This window comes from Oryzias latipes, chromosome 13 (genome assembly GCF_002234675.1).
Source record: "Oryzias latipes chromosome 13, ASM223467v1".
Lineage (NCBI taxonomy): Eukaryota > Metazoa > Chordata > Actinopteri > Beloniformes > Adrianichthyidae > Oryzias > Oryzias latipes.
The window spans coordinates 22287330-22305029 of record NC_019871.2 but is presented as its reverse complement, the minus strand read 5'-3'; the positions used below and the strand labels follow the sequence as shown (position 1 = coordinate 22305029).

Sequence of the window (17700 nt, the reverse complement as noted above, 5' to 3'; positions counted from 1 at the left end):
CTGTAAACCCGACCCAGTGTTTAACTGAGATGCTTGTTGCCAGATTGTGGTCTAACATCCTGCAGAAAATGATTAATTTTCTCCACTTTTCCTCCATCATCATGCTGCAATGTGATTTGTTTTAATGGGGGTCAAGAGTGCATCTGAGCTGCACCAAATTATTTGCAGATTTCACACGGTAATTGAGTACAAAGTTCAATCTCCTTCTAATGTTTTTTTTTTCTTTTCTGAAAAACAGCTAAGAATTAGTGAAAGAAGCAGCTTTTGTTTGTGTTTTCAGTCTGAGTTATGAGTTTGTGAGTTTTAGTAAAAATTTGTTTTGCAAACTTTGACTGAGGGATAAAGATGATGTTTAGAATACTTGTGGACACTGTTGCGGTGTCGGTTTAGAGTGCAGCTTTTTACGGGCCTCAGTTTCCATGTCTCAGCTGTGAACCTTCAGCACCCTGGGTGGAGAAAAGTCTTGACACCCCCCTTCTCCTCTATCTGCTCATGCTTATGCCTTTGCATTCCTTATGTCAATGAGGACGTTGGCTAACGCTCAGGGAATGCTCCGGTGGCTGATATTTGCCGCCGCTCTTCATGTCGGTACCTGACGCATTCCCTCTGGTGAACACCTGACTGACTGTTTGCTGTCAGAGACTTTGAAGGTTTTTGATTGAATATTTGCAGAGTGACTGGTTGGGTTTTGATGGTTCTTGTCCAGGTTTGGGTGAAGAAAGCTTTTTTTTGTCTTTGGTTTAGACACAGACTTGAGCAGTTTGACTGGCAACAGGGCCTGCTACACTCCCGTCTGGTATCCCATAAGGTTTAATGTGTTTGGAAGTGCAGCATAGTTTGTTTTTTTTTTTTTTTTCTGAGATTCCAGACGTGTTTTCGCCTGATTCTGTTTGAATTCCTGCTGGAATTTGTGCAGCACATTTGGAGCTGACTGCAAATATGTGGAAAGATTCATTCAGAAAAGAAATGCTGCGGCAGTACCTGCTGATCTCCTTCAGCGGAGCAGACCTTTGCTGTATGTCTAAGACATTCGGGCCGGACGCCGCGGTGCACCTTGCTCAAACCCGATGTCTTGTTGCAGCTTTTCAGCCGCCATTTGCACCTTCTATTGTGGGCTCAAAGCGGGATAAAGTGAATGAAAACCAGATTGTAAATTTGAAAAACCGTTTAAACTTGGAAGCACACATTGTTAACTTAAAAGAAATATTGAAAATATGAGCCCATTGGTGCTGTTGATGGAATAAGTGTTGCTCCTTTTATGCTGAAATGAGGGAATTAGACAATCAGAGTGTAGTTTGTGTAGACATGCCCGTGTCATCCCTCCTCTGGCCTCATTTATGTGCACATGCACAACCCGTGTGTGCAGCATTTGTACACGGTCAGTCAGGAGCCAGTACCCCCACCTTACTAATGACTCGTGTATGGCGCATCACCCCCCGTCTGTAAGGTAGCTTCCATTATCCTTACGAATACTTCACAGTACACTTACCCGCACGCATGATAATGGTACGTTCCATTATCATGACGACCCTTAAGGTGGCCGTATGAATCTCAACACACCTGCGCTCCCTTTGAGTTGCCCTCTCTGCGAGCCTCCGCGGGCCGGACAACCCAAATAACTTGAACATTTTTTTTTACATCTTCTTGATAATCATGATTATGTTGAACGTTTGGAACCTTTGACAGATTTGGTGTAGCCTGCTTTCAAGTGGTAGGGGTGTGGACTTCCAACAAGCTCACTCCTGATTGGTTAGAGTGGTTGCCATGGAAACGACGACTCAGAGTAATCACTGCCTACTAAAGACGTCTGGCTCCAACATGGTGACAGCCGTGTCGCAAAGAAATGGCAACTGAATTGAATTGGTTGGAGCCAAAGATAAACCGTTTTCTATGGGTGATGTCACACTCTGTCCAGTTCTTGTATACAGTCAATACTTGTTGGCCGCTGCCAGTGTCATCCCTCCTCTGGTTTATCAAACTTTGGGGGAGCATGAGTGCTACTCTCTGCCCTAAACTATGTTTCTACACATTTTTTATATTTCTATTAAATGCACATTGTAGTACTTTGAGTTTAACCCAATTAGATTAGATTAAATGTAATTATTTGTTTCAAATTTTCCTTCACTGTAAGCTGATCCTGTTTTGACCTCATCTTCTTCCTCTGTTTCCCATTTTAAATGTCTGCACCGCTGCTCTGAGTGATTCTAAACTGTCATGAACAGGGGAGTAACAGTGTAGAGCAGAGACTGGACAGGATGAGCTGATTGTTTCCATATCCAGACAGGTCTATCAGCCTTTTCTCTGTTGTATCTCAAGCCTCTCAGGTCAGGATGACTCAGGGATTCCCAGTTTAGCTTAGTCTGTTTAGTTGATTTTAGCAATTACCTATTATATTTTATGACGATACATATTCTTATACAATTATGAACCCCATTGGGACGTCTTTTGGGTTTTATAAATAAAATTGAATTGAATGAATGATTGCGCCTACCAACGTCACTCTTCCTTTCCGTTTTTGTGAGCTGTGCTGTTGGAGCTATAACGGCTGTTTTTTGTGTGACGGACGCCTTCAGCCACAGCGGAGCAGAGATGAGTCAGACGCTCAGCTGGGCTGTTTTGTCATTTGGTGAACACAGAAACTGAAAACAGGCCTTGACCTGTGGAAGTTGAAGCATGTTTTCCCACTAATATTTACAGAGCGGACACTCCTCCATCCTCACTCACAATGAGAGCTTAACGTGCAGTAGGTGTGCGGGGCTTTTCAGATTCCCAGGAAAAATGTTGCAAATTCCTGTCTGTCTTTTTCACACAGTAGAAAGATGGCGGCTAACTTTACATTTACCGTGCCTGTTCATTTATCCTGGTGCTTTTATCCAGAGGTTCCTTACACTTATGGAGGATTATTGCGCAGCTTAAGATTTAAACCCTCAAACTGGCAAGTGCTACACCTAGATGGAGTCATTCAAGTAAAATCAAATCAAATCAAATTAAATCCGAAAAACTTAAGGCAAATAAAGTTACCGTAAGTCAAATCCTCTCAGATGTAATCACGTTAAATCGAGTCAAATAAAATCGAGTGAAAGAAGTCATATGAAATCAAGTCAAGTGAAATCGAATCAAGCCAAAAATCGAAATAAGTCTAACCGAATCTAATTAAATTTAACAAGTTAAGATAAGACTAGTAAAGTCAAATCAAGTAAAATCAAATCAATTCAATCTGAGCCTTGGCAAATCAAAGTAAATCAAAACAAATGAAATGAAATTAAGTTAAATAAAAAGCATAAAAACATTCATTAATTAAAGCAGAGAGCTGCGTTGTATTGGCGCCACCTGCCTTCGGCCTCGCCGCCCGCCTCTAAGCGCCATCACCCATCTCGCTTCCCGCCTCTATGCGCCACCGTCGCCCGCAGTTGAACAACGCTAGTCAAAGATACATGTGACAAAGTCATGTAAAAACCAGTTTTTTTCAAAATGGCGGCTTTTCTGTTGGTTTTATCTCTACAGCAGCCATGTTGTGTAATAGTCGCCTGAGGATACTGAACAGATCGACGTAAGTTTTAAAAGAATTGGCAAAAATACGCTTTTTTGGTTATTTTGCTAACCACGCCCACATTTCTTATATGTTCATATTCTGTGTTATGTCATTATTTTTGCTCTAGCCAGGGATCATTCCATTCAATTTTCATAGTATTCTGTTAAAAATGTGCAAGTTACAGAAGAACGCCACTTTTGCAAGCTCGCCACACCCACACCGTTCAAAGTCTACAACTAATCGCAGCATTTTTTCTCCAATTGCTTTTTAAAAATGGCAGAGAAGTTAAGAAATGATCGCTATAAATCCCTAGGACGACTTTTTGATTGTAGCTGGTAATAAAAGTGTTTTTTTTAATTCAAGATGGCGGCCTCTTCCCAAGGTCAAAGTTCGATGAAACCCCAGAGGTGGTTGTAGACTTAAGCTAGCGGCATGTGTGGGAAATTTCGTGAAAATCGCTTGAACAAAGGTTTCCTTTTCTTAACCCTTGTGCTATCCTAGGCACTTTAACATTGGGAGTTGGGTCATCTAGACCCACTAGACAGTGCGCTGAACCTTTTTTCTTCAATGATTTGCGATCTTTACTGGTGTCCATGGATTACATGAAATCTTTCCACCTTTATCCACCTTTGTCATGGTAGGGAGAACACGTCAATGCAAGGGTGGGGTCATCTAAGATAGCACAAGGGATAAATTGTGGAAAAGGCAAAATATTTCAGCACAAAATGATTGCCGAACCGTTGGCCGTGTGCCCATACCATAATAATTTCAAAACTTCCTTTGGATATCCCCGACAAGAGTATATTGGTTTCGTTAGTGGATTCTGAAAAAATTATTTAAAATTTATTTATTTTAGCTGAGGCAGCAGAATATTTTGTGAGGACATTTTGTTTACCATGCACACATTAATCCTAATACAATCTTATCGTATGTTACATCGTTTTCTTCAGCTTCAGTCAGGGAATCCCATATTCAATGTTTACGACATTCCGATAAAAATTGTGCAAGCTAGCTTAGATCACAACAGTTGTGAATTTACCACGTGCACGCCATTCAAAATCTACAACTTCTAATTCCAACATTTTTGCCACAGTAGCTTGCCATTGATGCCCAAGAAGAGACAATCGATAAAAACCCCTAGGATGAGTTTTCGTTTGTATCTGGAAGTAAAGTTCCTTTTTTTGTGTTGTAAATTTAAGTTGGCTGCCTTTTCCCAAGGTCAAAGGTCAGTGAAACTTCTGGGGTCGTTGTAGACTTAAGCTGGCGGCATGTGTGTCAAATTTCATCAAATTGGCACAAACAAAAAGGTCGTTTTCCCATATTGTTGAAAAACGGCAAATCTCAAACTTTGTGTGACCGGGTGGTGACTTTTCGCGCATGTGGCGGGGGTCAAATTTTTGTTCCAAGGTGCAGAAATATTTTCAAATGTGAAATGTCACAATGTCAATATGGCCTGCCACAGACCATAATAATTAAAAGAACTTTTAAATAAACTTGAATTACACAAAGAAACAAAACAGTATTTTAAAATGATGTAAGGCTATTGACCTCAAAGTGCCTGTTTTTATGCTGAGAGGACAACACATCACACTGTTGGTGTGCGGTTAAGTAAACACTGTTGGCCTCACGGTTTTTCTCCAGCAGCGTTCTAACACCAGTAACAAACAGGACCTCCTGCAGCAACAGCGCTCCGAGGATCTCCCTTCCTGACCCCCGCTATAGAGGCCATGATGCTAATTGCTTCCATAAGGGAAGTCTTGGAATGTCTTGTGTATCGGACTTCCTGGCCTCTCCGCCGTCCTCGGGGACCGCTTGTTCTCTGGCAGTCTGGGATGGAGCGTGAGCTCCGCTCAGGATCCAGATCAGCAGAGATCCTGTCTCCGTCAGGCTAAACGCGACCCCAATCCGCTGGGAGTAAACACTGATGTGGGGCGGGAAGGAGTGTGGCTCACACCTTCAGTTCATCTGCTCTAACATTCCTTTGAACTTTTGTGACAAATGTGCTTATCATTGTGTTGCATTAAACAGTCTGCCGGGCTGCTGCAGAGGCTCAGTGTGTGTCTGTTTACTCCCAGACTGATGTCATTGCCAAACCCATGCGTTAATGGCTCCAGATATCCAGATACAGCCATGTCAGTAACAATCTTTGAGGGATCTTCTGTACAGACCTGCATGCTTTCAGTGGTCAAACCCCCCCCCCCCCCTTTTTAATGCTTAGATTTGGACTTTTTTTTAGTTTTAACTTGTAAAGTTTGGTTCCAGTTGATTGTAAATGGGTTCCCATTTTCCCAACCACCCTTTCATTCCCAACAGGTCTTCAGTTCCTTCTCTGAACATATTAACAGCTGTTCCCTGTCACACAGCAAACAATGGGAAAACATCACTCATTTCAAGAAGAAAACTACAGGAAAGTAGTAAAATTATCTGTCCAACCAGCAGGGAAGTATCACGTAACAAGAAATCTTATGATAAAATAGGAAAATCTAGAATAGAATAGAGTTCCACACAAGCATTCATAAAAGGAAAAGCAAGACAAAAAAAGGCTGTTACTTAGAATTACTTACACTTGAATGTTATACAGCCCAATAATCAGTTGGTCTTTTTTGCTACTATTAAGCAAATGGTTTGTATTTTTTATTTTCTTTATTTGTAGTTTATTTTGATTACAGTGACTAAAAACTAGTGTAATATGTAGAAATGACTCATTTTAGAACAAAATGTGAACAAAATGAGAACCTTAGTACCAGTTGGCCCATCTTTAGAAATCCTTATAAAATCTGAAACTGATATTGATAAATGCCAGTCTAACTTATTTGAACTTCAAAATAAAGTTCTTCATATTGAACCAAGAATTACAAAGCTTCTTATTGCCTTACAATAAGTTACCAAATTATGAGCAATACGTTTCTCTGTGGAGATCTTACATTTCTTAATTTTCTTGTTGTGGTCTTCAATGTTAAAAAAGAGATTTCATGTGGCTTCTCCCTGTTATTCTGTTAAAAACAATGCAGTCAAATGTCATTTCGGAACCCTTGTGCTATCCTAGGCAATTTAACGTTGGGAGTTGGGTCATCTAGACCCACTAGACAGTGCTCTGAATCTTTTTTCTTCAATGATTTGTGATCTTCACTGGTGTCCATGGATTACATGAAATCTTTCCACCTTTATCCACCTTTGTCATGGTAAGAAGAACACGTCAATGCAAGGGTGGGGTCATCTAATCACAAGGGTTAAATAAAGCCATTTCAGTTTTTTGAGTCTTAAGTTTCTCTTTTGTTAGGAGTATGAAGCCAAAGGATTTGGACTGATTTTAAAAATAATTTCTTTATTTTTTAGATCCTATCTCTTAACGAGACAAAAGTGTTTGGTCCTGATTCTGAGTAAAGTTCAGAAAGGTGTAGAGCAAAGAGAAGTTAAAACAATGGAAGATTTGGTACGATATCTTGGATGCTCCACAGGTCAAAACAAGGTTTAAAGTCTTTGCAAGTGACAAAGAGTTTGCAGCTGGAGGTCTGTGTTCATCGGTTTCTTCTCTCTGAGTTAGAAGAAATATGAAAGTTCGTGAAAGTCTTTCTTCTTTCTTTTTATTTGGTTCTTATTAGAGACTGTTTTATATCAGAATAAATGTATATAACTGTTAATAGAAACTACAGGGGTTTCGTTTGTTACATTTTGCGTGGTAGTGATGTGTCTTGTGATTTATATCAATGTACCTCGGCTCAAAGAAGGTTGAACACGGTGAACTAAAGATCTGAGTCTTTCCATTGGTATTATTGAGGCCAGAAAAGAGGAGATTTCCATTCATTTACACTTTCTATTCTGCTCTCAGTCATTCCCAGCTTGAGAAGTTTCTGCAATAACTCAAAAAATGTTCTAAACATTTGGAAATCTTACGTTTCTGAAGGTTGTCTTTGCTTAGGATTTCCTGAATCCAGCAGATCTGCTAGCGTTGTTTTTCCATTTAGTCACCATTTGGTGGCTTTGGTGAGTTCTGAATATAAATGCACTTAATTTGAAGTTAAAGGAAGAGTGGATACACCTGATAACGGATCAAGGAAATAAGCTTTTTTCCCTAAGTGTGATCTGCTGTGTTGTTGTTGTTATTTAGGTGAGAAGTGGTCCAAGCGACATTTGACCTACCAGGTGGTGAACTGGCCTCAACACCTGTCCCGGGGCTCTGTGCGTCTGGCGGTGCAGGCCGCCTTCCAGCTGTGGAGCAACGTGTCGGGCCTGGTCTTCCAGGAGGCCCCCGAGGGCCCGGCTGACATCCGGCTGACCTTTTACGAAGGCGACCACAACGACGGTGCCAGCAATGCTTTTGACGGGCCAGGTGAGAGTGAGGAAAAATGTCATGGATTGATTACACGCTTCCAAACTGTCCAAGTGAAAAGTTAGACACTCAATAAATGTTTGTGTTTCTATTACCCAAGCAGAGTAAGACCATAGTTTAGTTTAAAAGTGTACAATTTGTTGTAAATGTGATATTTCTAACCAAACAAAGACTGTCCCTCAGATTATTTCAGACACACAGATTAGCCGTTCAGGTGTGCAGTCTGTGAACAGATTACTTCAATGACATAATTGGGGGGGAAAAGCCTCACACGGCTGTGTACTCCAAATTTTTTGCAGTAAACATTTACAGAGCACCTATTTACCAACTTGCAGCTTTTGAGACTGGCCCCATTTGATTCGCTTTAAGTGAATCAGAGTTCAGTTCACCGATAATCCGGAACAAACTTTCAGTCTTAATACATCCAAATGGTCCCTGGTCCGGGACCAGGAACCACTCTCGGACCCAACCTTGGGGGTGGTCTCGGTTCGTTTTCAATTGGACTGAGCTTCGGTTAGCTCTCAGATTCCTCAGTCAGAATACAATCTGTTCCCGAAGCGAGGTAGGAATGAAGCAACAGATGAGTCGCGGACAAATGCAAAGCTGGGATTGTCGTGTTATCAAACAGAAATTTTTTTATTTTATTAAAGTTTATTTTGTTTTGTTCCCAAGTTCAAAACTAATAATCGAAATAAAAAGTTTGAGCAGTTAATTGTTCCGCTTGACCCCCCCCCCCCGTAGTTCCTGGCCAATGACTGAAGAGATCTTTAGTCATGTGGTTTTGTCTACAAGCGTTGGTCCTCAACAGAAAGGTCCGCTTGATGCCAGTCTGAATACAGACCAAACGCAAGGTTCGGGACTCGATCTGGAACAAAGGACTTTCCCAGTCAGAATACGCTCTAAATGTGTGAGGTAAAAGTCTAAAAACAAAACAAAAAAATCTAAAATGCGATAAAAAAGTTAAAAATCTTTAGTAGGATTTTTCAGAAATCTAAATGTAGACAAAGATGTGATCCAGCATGAAGGTAAAGTGAATGTCTGACTCAGAAGAGAATCACGACAGAGGCTGCAAAAAGATGATCTACGTCATTTCTGATAATGGACACTTTGAAGGGGATTACCCCATTTATACCATTGTCACTTACGAGAAAAATTATTTAATCTTGTTATTTTCAACATTTCATTTGTTTTTCACAAGATGCTTACTATTCGATTAGTGGCGTGCCACGTTGTCATGGTAACGGATACAGGCTTGCTGTACTGCAGCTGGTGTGGGAGGACTAAACAGCGGAGGAAAGTGTTTTATAAGCTAAATGTCATGTTAAACTATACAAAACATCATTTTAGACAGGAAATTAACCTCTTCCTGCTCGTTCTTGTCCACATGATGAAGCAAAAGTTTGTTTCAAAGAAACAAAGTCCACAAGTCGTTTTTTCCTAGATCGCTTTTAGTGCTAGAAATATCCATCAATGTGGATCAACAAACAAACTATTTATTTCATTAATAATAAAATGAAGTAGAAACGCGTGTTCACATATGTTCTAAGTTTCTGTTGTTCCGGTCACCAATTGGCGTTTAGAATAATGTTTAGAGTATAGAACATGGCCTCGCAACTGACTGGCAGCCTGTTCTGGGGGGACCCCGCCTTCACCCAACTGTAGCATCTCCGTGACCTCAAAAGGGAAGTGGTGGGCTCTGAAGATGGATGGTGTGGAACATTCAGGCTATTTGACCAGAGCTTCATCATATGTGTTCATTATTACTTTTCAGATTTGAATATTCACCCAGACCATGGGATTCCCATTGGCTGTATATGAGAACTGAACCGAGTGAGTGTGACGTCTCCCATAGAAAACGGCTTGGGAGGGGTCACCCAGTTCAGCTCTCGTCAGCGGGTAGAACACTTTATTTTATGGACGCCCTGCAGCCAATCAGAATCGAGTATTCACCAAGACCATGGTATCAAACTTTATAAACTTTAGGAAAACACAACAGTGCTTCAGGAATCAGAACAAAACAGAGAAGATCTTTGAAACAAGACAAGAAACGACTCAAAGCAAAACTGATGCAAGGATTTCAGAGGAAATTGTCAGAAAATAAAACAGAAACAGAAAAAGCTAAAGCTAGACAGCTTCATCAGCGGCATCACTGAAGCCTGTGACAATATTACTTTAATGACATGTGTTTTTGGAACTCAGGGGGTACCCTGGCGCACGCCTTCCTGCCTCGCAGAGGCGAAGCCCACTTTGACATGGCCGAGAGGTGGACACTGAACGGACACAAGGGCCACAACCTGTTCATGGTGACGGCGCATGAGGTCGGACACACCCTGGGGCTGGAGCACTCGCCAGTGCGGCACGCCCTCATGTCCCCGTACTACAGGAAACTGGGCCGCAGCCTGGTTCTGAGCTGGGACGACATCGTGGCAGTGCAGCAGCTGTACGGTGAGAAGGTGCTGCTTTAATGTTTTCCCTCCCAGATGAAGGGACCTGCTGTCCATCGGAACGGTCGCAGAGGCAGAAAAAGCTTTTCCGTTCAGTTTGTCCCAGACAAAATCTGGAAATCTGGATAAAATCCATCGACACTGTATAAGAGAACTGGACTGAGAGACCCCTCCCCCTCTGGCCTTCCAAACAGGAAGTACCTGCGGGCTCCGAGAAGTCAAAATCCCATAGACTTCTATAGAGAAATAAAACGGCTCATTTTATTTGTCCAAACAATCATTCTTGTTCTGATGCCTTCTTTTAACATGATCTTAATAATCCTCACTATTTTTTGATTGTTTTTTTCTGTAATTTAAGTTGTCAAGTTCTAAACTGACCAATCGGATGCCTTTATAACAGTAGGTGGAGCCGTCTGGCCTCCATGCCTAATGTTGGAAATGCATGATTGACAGATTTCGGGCAGCCCGCTTTGAAGTGGGAGGGTTCCAACAAGCTCACTGCTGATTGGTGAGAGTGGTTGCCATAGAAACTTTGACAGACCAATCACTGCCTTTTTGATATCGTCCCGCTCCAACATGTCTGCGTACGTGTCGCGTAAAATTGGCGAGTGAATTGACTTAAATTTGTTGAGGCTGGTGTGGGGGATGTCAACCTCAGTCCAGTTCTCATGAACAGTCAGTAACCCTTCTCCTCAAAATCTTTTTTTCAAATTGTGTCGTGACAGCAGCACATCTAAGGTTTGGGTGTTATCAGTCCACAAATGCAGCTTTTCAGTGAAAACAAACGTTTTATAGAACATCAACAAAAAAATCAAAGCCGTTTAAATAAACTATATTTAAATAAACTTATTTATTCATTAATTTTTTTGGCCAAGATTAAGGAAATGTGTTTCCAACTTGCAAAATTTGACAGCTCCAGAGAGATGCGATGTCAAAGAGAGTTTTTCTCAACAGTTGTTGGTATCTTCGCTTAAAAATCCAACTAGAGGAACATTGCATGTTTTGGGTGATTTGAACATGTTTTTGTGGCCTTTCTCTGATGATGGGGGACATCTTCAAAGAAAATGTAGCTCAAAATTGCATTTCTGAATATTTTTTAGTTTTTGAGAATCAGGAGCAGACAAAAAAAAAGATGTTTCAATAAGATTGTGTTTATGACATCGAAAATACGCTGGGCGGGGAAAGGGGGGCGGGGTTGCTCTGCGCCAACAGCAACTCAGAGGCAAATTTCTAATAGTTCTTCATAAACTACGTCCTAGGAAACGATGCAGGTGTTTGGATTTTCATCATAAATAAAAAAAAACACTTAGAAGACTTTTATAACAGACCAAAAGATGATGTGATTGGGTCTTTAAGAGCATCACAGTAGTGTGTGGCCAACACTTTGTGGTGTCCACCCCACCAGCTTTAGTCCTGGGACTTGAACCGTTATCTTTGCACTCTAAGGAACATTCTACTGAACACTGCAGGTGCTAAACGGAAATCAGGTCAAAAGCCGGGTTTTATTCTTTTGGTCATCAGACATCTGAGACCACGAGGATCAGCAGAAGTTTGCAAACACACAATTTTGAGGGTTAATTGGGACTCCAAGCTTTTACTTTAGTCTACTTTAGTTTACTTTACTTTAGTGGAAAATCTGATAGTTTGTTTGAATCCCAGCATAAATTCCAGTGAAGGACATTGTTTGTGTGCCAGCACTACCGCGGCTCTCACACTGTGTTGTGTTAGATTACTGAGTGTGGGAGTACGACATTCTGACTGTGTGTTTAATAGTTTCTGTTTACTGTGTGCCCCCCCCTCTCCTTGGCATGTGTGAGGCAGGTTCCCACATGCGCCGCTCTGCACAGCATTCATCCCACAGTCATCTTCGTCTTTTCCACTTCTTAGAAAGTGATTGGGCTGCAGGAGTTGCAGCTTCGCCTGACGGTGTGAAGCCTCAGGTGTGCAGCAGCTGCAGAGAAAACGCTCATTGCAGTGCAGGAATGTTTGCATTTCTGAAGGACAGAAGCTCCATCATTTGGATCGTTTGGCTCCGATCGTTTGGCCTCTGATTACTTTCTGAAATGTTTGACTAAGGCTCCATCTGCTTCACCTCTGGAAAAACGTTTTGCTTTTTAGAAAGTACAGTGCAAACAAATGAATCTTAAGAAAATGAAATAGACTTTTGTTTCAAGGAAAAAAATGTCTTACTTTATGTCTTGCAAGAAAAATAATCTGATCAAAAAAGTTTTTGAACAGCAAAATACTCTTAGTTCGAGAAAACATGTCTTAGTGACTAGAATTTGCTTCTTGGAATTCCTAGTAAGATCATCATTTTTCTTACCCCATTGGCAGATTTTCATGCTTATTTAAAGACAATCTGCCACTGGGTTTAGACGTTTTGACTATTTTCTAAGGGGCCTGTTTTTGCAGTGACATTTAACTCTGAAAGAAAAACAGAAAAGGTGCATCAGACCTGTAGCGAAGCCCCTACATTCAGGGTTGAAACACATTTACGGAAAAAAATAAGAGTAATCCGATTACACTTTTAGTTGTTTTACCAAATCCCTGTGTTTTAGTTTTTTAGAATCGTCTTTATGAGCTAAAACTAAAGCAGAATCCTGAGAGAAGCTCAGATAAAGTCTCCAAAGCAACCAGCTAGAGTGTGGGGAAGTTCAGCCTGCTTTCCATCCAGAGCTGCCAATCCCGTTCCAGTTGTTTTGACATGCCGCTCTGTGGAGAAGCTCGTGCGAGTGTCAGGCGGCGTGCAGAGCTCCTCTGAGCGCTCACTGACAACAAGCAGAAGGAAAATGTGACTGAAGAAGAATGCAAGCACTCCCTTTCTGGAGGAATAAGAGCCACGCTGCCCTGGGTATGTCAAAACCTGTGCAGACGTTTCAAAGCTGTAGCTGCTTATATATGATTTTATTTTTATTACTTGATTTTTGACAAGAAAAATACCACTCTGCTCATTTTTTGATCTATTTTCAAAGCATTTCAAAGCAGGATTATGCCATTTTTAAGCAAAATAATTTTAAAAAGAGTTGATTTCTAGGACATAGTCTCTGCAGAGATTAGAAATTCGTCTCTGAGTTGTAAGCGGGACTGTTGTCGAAGAGTAAGCCTGCTCCTGTACCATTAATTAATTGTTTGCAAGTTCTCCCACTAGCTTACAGCCCCTCACACCCCCAATGAGCAATATTGGAGCTATCCAGCCTTTTAAATCAGATGCCAGCTCGGAGGAGGAAAACAAAGACGTACTTGGATGGATCTGTTTGTCTGGAAGTGGATGAATCAGAATGGAGCAGAGCAGGGAGCTTGTGGCCCTGCTGATTATAGCTTCTACATCACAACTACAAACTTTTTAAATGTCATTTTTCGTCTGCTCCTGATTCCCAATGATTTGACTAAGGAAATACTCAGAAACGTAGTTTTAATCCAAATCTGTCTAGATGTCCACAAAAAATGCTACGAGAACATGTTAAAAACACCATTTTCATTGGAGTGGGTCTTTAATGCCTTGTTTTAATTTTGTGGAGTAAACTGTTTACAGTTGTTTGTTTATGGAGTTCGCAGCTGAATTTATGCAAATTTTTTAAAGGAACTTAACTTTTATCTTTGCAAATGTCTCTTTCTGTTTGAGTAATTATAACATTTTAGATGAAAAAAATGTCTTTCTTGCTGTTTCTCTGTGAAAACCGCATGAACCTTTGCTGCACACTGTGATCTTTAATTTGAATGAAGTCAGATGTTCTGCCCTTATCACGCGCAGATATCTGCTTTCCCTGCAGTTTCCGCCACTTCATGGGTGTGCTGATTTTATCCGCCTCCAACACAAATGTTTGTGCCGTTTTTTTGCAAACAAAACATTTGCAGTCGCTTTGAAAGCGGCATCGTTCGCCGTGCGTCGTACTTTTTCCTTTTGTTCTTCATGCTTTTGATCTCCGACTCCGCAGACGTGGACGCGCCATGGATTTATTTAGTGCTGCATGATGTAAAGTTTGGGTCAGCGCTCGTGCGTTTGGCCGGTCTACAGCTGTCTGTTTACTCCCCGATCTCTGAAATGTTACCCGTTAGTCTAAACCCAGCCACTTCCTGCAAAAGATCATTCAAATGATCAAATTCACAGTCTGGTTTTCAAGGAAATTTCACCTTTTTCCTTTGCTGTCTATACTTGTAACCCTTGTGCTATCCTAGGCACTTTAGCATTGGGAGTTGGGTCATCTAGACCCACTAGACAGTGCTCTGAACCTTTTTTCTTCAATGATTTGTGATCTTCACTGGTGTCCATGGATTACATGAAATCTCTCCACCTTTATCCACCTTTGTCATGGTAGGGAGAACACGTCAATGTAAGGGTGGGGTCAATTTAAGATAGCACAAGGGTTAAAGCCCATTTTTGTTTGATTTTAAGGATAAATATTCCAAAAGGTTTACGATGGATTGATTTGTTTTTGTTACGCCCTTTCAGGTAAGCCACTGAGCAATCGGCCTGTGAGGTTGCCAGGTCAGGTGTTGCACGCTGCGCTGCAGCAGTGGGAGCTTGCAGAGCTGCAGAGCCAGAGTCAAACGGCGGGTCTACCTCTGTACTGCCAGGGAGTCTTTGATGCAATCACTATGGGTGAGCCACAACTCAAAGAACTGCCTGAAAAGAGATCTTATGAAAATGACATGACTTTTCTGTCATGGAAAAAGTCTGTTCCTGCAGAGCTGCTCATCCTTTTCTCTGTCTCTCCAGACCAGAATGAGACGGTGCTGGTGTTTCGCGGCAGCGTGTACTGGACGGTCTCAGCTGACGGCGGCGTTAGCAGCCCGCTGCCGCTCCGCCAACGCTGGCCCGGCCTGCCACAGGCCATTGAGGCAGCCGCTTTCTCCCCGCTGGACTCCAAATGGTATTTCTTCAAAGGTACATCTTCTCCAAAGTCATTGAAAACCCAGACGTTCTCCTGACATCCCTCTCTAGCCTTCAGACATGGAAAAATCCTCCTTTGGGTCACACTGTCTACAATGATCAAATGCTACAATATTTATAAAATTAAGAGAAAAACATAAAATAGACTCAAGATGAAACATTACGAAAAGCTTGACTTTAATTCAAATTGACGGTTTTCAGTGAAACTTTACTTTACAGCCAAGATCCAGAAACTAAAAAGGAAATAAATTAAACAGTATTTGTAAAATTATTAATCACAAGTGCTCTCAAAACATTTTCTTTATGGAAGGTCTCCTTAATGTTTAAAATGTTCCAAAAGAATTCCTAACCTTATATCCCAGTTCAGTTTAGTTAAATATGACATATATGTCAAAGTATGTTCATTTTTCTCTTTATTTCACTGACTATTCCTTTTTTAGAAACATTACTTTGCATTATGTTTATCCTACACAACAAATATGGAACATCTTTTACAGTTTTGGAGACCACAACCTTTTTACCTTTATCTACGGTTTAATTATTTTTGTTTTTTGTTAAAATGCAGTTTAGGATAAAGTTTAATAAAGTCTAAAATAATGGTCAAATGTGCAGCAAAAAAAACATCCTAGAAAAAACCGACTAATGTGAGTTTAGGTTTATTTGATATAATTGTGTTCATAAATGGAAACTACTTGTGCAATATTTTTCAATTTTGAGCCACTAAGATGACAAAGACAAACTATCTTTGTTTTCTTCAGTTTTTTTGTCCTTATTTGCAAACTACAAACATTTTTGGTTTGATTTTTTTTGCTTGTTTTTTAATTTTCAGCTTTTGTGTTTGTTTTAACTGTATGACCATTTAGTATATTTGGAAAGGCTAAAGCTAGAAAACAGACTTGTTTCTAAGTGATTCTTAATGTTGATTTAACGATTTTAATTGTTTTGCTGCTATTGATTTTGTGTACAATTTGCTATTTTACTAGTTAATAGTATAACATGATTCCACACGTTGTTTTATTTTTGGAGTTCACTAGAATTATTTTGTACCTTATGGTTTAGTAAATGAACAAGTTCAATTCCAGAATCAGTTTTTCCATAAAGTCAGAAGTTTCTACCTTTCGACGCTAGAGGGCGCTGTAAAACATCAGGTTGTTGCGTTTTCGTCATAAAAGCTTTAGATTTTAACCACACAGACTGAGTTCAGTTAACAAATTACAGCAAAAAAATGTACACAGAGGAGCGTTAAAATGGGATTTATAGTTCATGTTAAAGTCGGAAAGAGAATTTAACTTGATTTTATTTTAGCTTTTGCTTCTCGCTTTCTGATTGGACGATAGCGTATCACGTGTCTAGGAAGAATAAAGAAGGGTGAAATTATTACTATTATTTATATTAGTACTTCAAAAGATGACATATTCTAAAGAATAGAATAGAAATAAAAAAGAAGAAAATAATAAAATACAAGAAAAAAAATAAAATTAGAATTGTAGCCTAATCCAATTTCAAAATAGGATATAATACTAGGGATTGTCATACATGTTATCTTCAATGTTATCATGTTATCTTCTAAAATGTATTCAGGAAAATCTGAAGATAAAACCTCTTATTTTTTACCTATTCTTCTGTGACATTTAGGCGGTAGATTACATTTCATATTTTTTATGACCAAAATTTGATTTTAAAACTGTATTTTTTTATCTGAGGTGAAACATTGTAGCTAAGAAGTTCCTTTAGGTTCATTCTGAAATCTAAAATGAGTTTATTGTGGCGTGCAGGGAGGAGGACGTGGCGATTTACAGGGAGCGTTTTGGACCCCACCTTCCCCAGGATGAGTAGTGACCTGGGTCTGCCCCGCCACCCAGACTGCGCCTTCTATTACGCTCCTCTGGGCCACATGGTGCTCTTCAAGCGCTCTCGCTACTTTGTCTTCAACCTCAAACTTCTTCGCCAGGAGCCCTACTACCCCCGCAGACTCACCGATTGGACCGGCGTGCCGCCGGGGACCAATGGGGCTCTGACCCGGCCTGACGGGCGCCTTTACCTGTTTAAAGACAGGCAGTTCTGGAGGTTTGACCCAGGGAAGCTTCAGGTGACCAGAGACGGGCAGTGGGCCGAAGATCTGAGCTGGACTGGCTGCTCCAACATTCCTCAGAGCAATAACATCCTTTGACCACTAGAGGGAGCTGGTCAAATCAAAGTGCAATTTGTGTGAACCTGCAGTTTATCTAGGTGTAGACTTTATTGGAAAATGTTGAAGCACTTACACTATTTATGCTGTTGAATGGATGTAGTACGTTGATGTTTATGTGTAATTACAGCCTCATTAATGCTCTGGTGCTGTTGATGTAACCAAAGAAAATCATTTGGAGCTTTCTTTTTTTTACAGCACAGCTCGTGTTTTATTTCCCGTTACAGGAATTACTTTCTGTTCTGAAATATTGATCCTTATGATCTGTACAATCATTGCATTTTTTTCATTTCTTACATCTAAAAACCTTGAATG

General features: G+C 40.6%; 1 protein-coding gene across 1 annotated transcript in view; it reads left to right on the top strand.

The window, feature by feature from the left end:
• mmp28 (matrix metallopeptidase 28) overlaps positions 1-17700 on the top strand; it is a 22236-nt gene extending 4536 nt beyond the window's left edge. Inside the window, exons 4-8 of the mRNA XM_023961722.1 lie at positions 7641-7862; positions 10062-10307; positions 14757-14906; positions 15024-15191; positions 16973-17700. Of these exons, the coding sequence (XP_023817490.1) occupies positions 7641-7862; positions 10062-10307; positions 14757-14906; positions 15024-15191; positions 16973-17367 (1181 nt within the window). The 3' untranslated portion in view covers positions 17368-17700. The remainder of the gene's footprint in view (positions 1-7640; positions 7863-10061; positions 10308-14756; positions 14907-15023; positions 15192-16972) is intronic.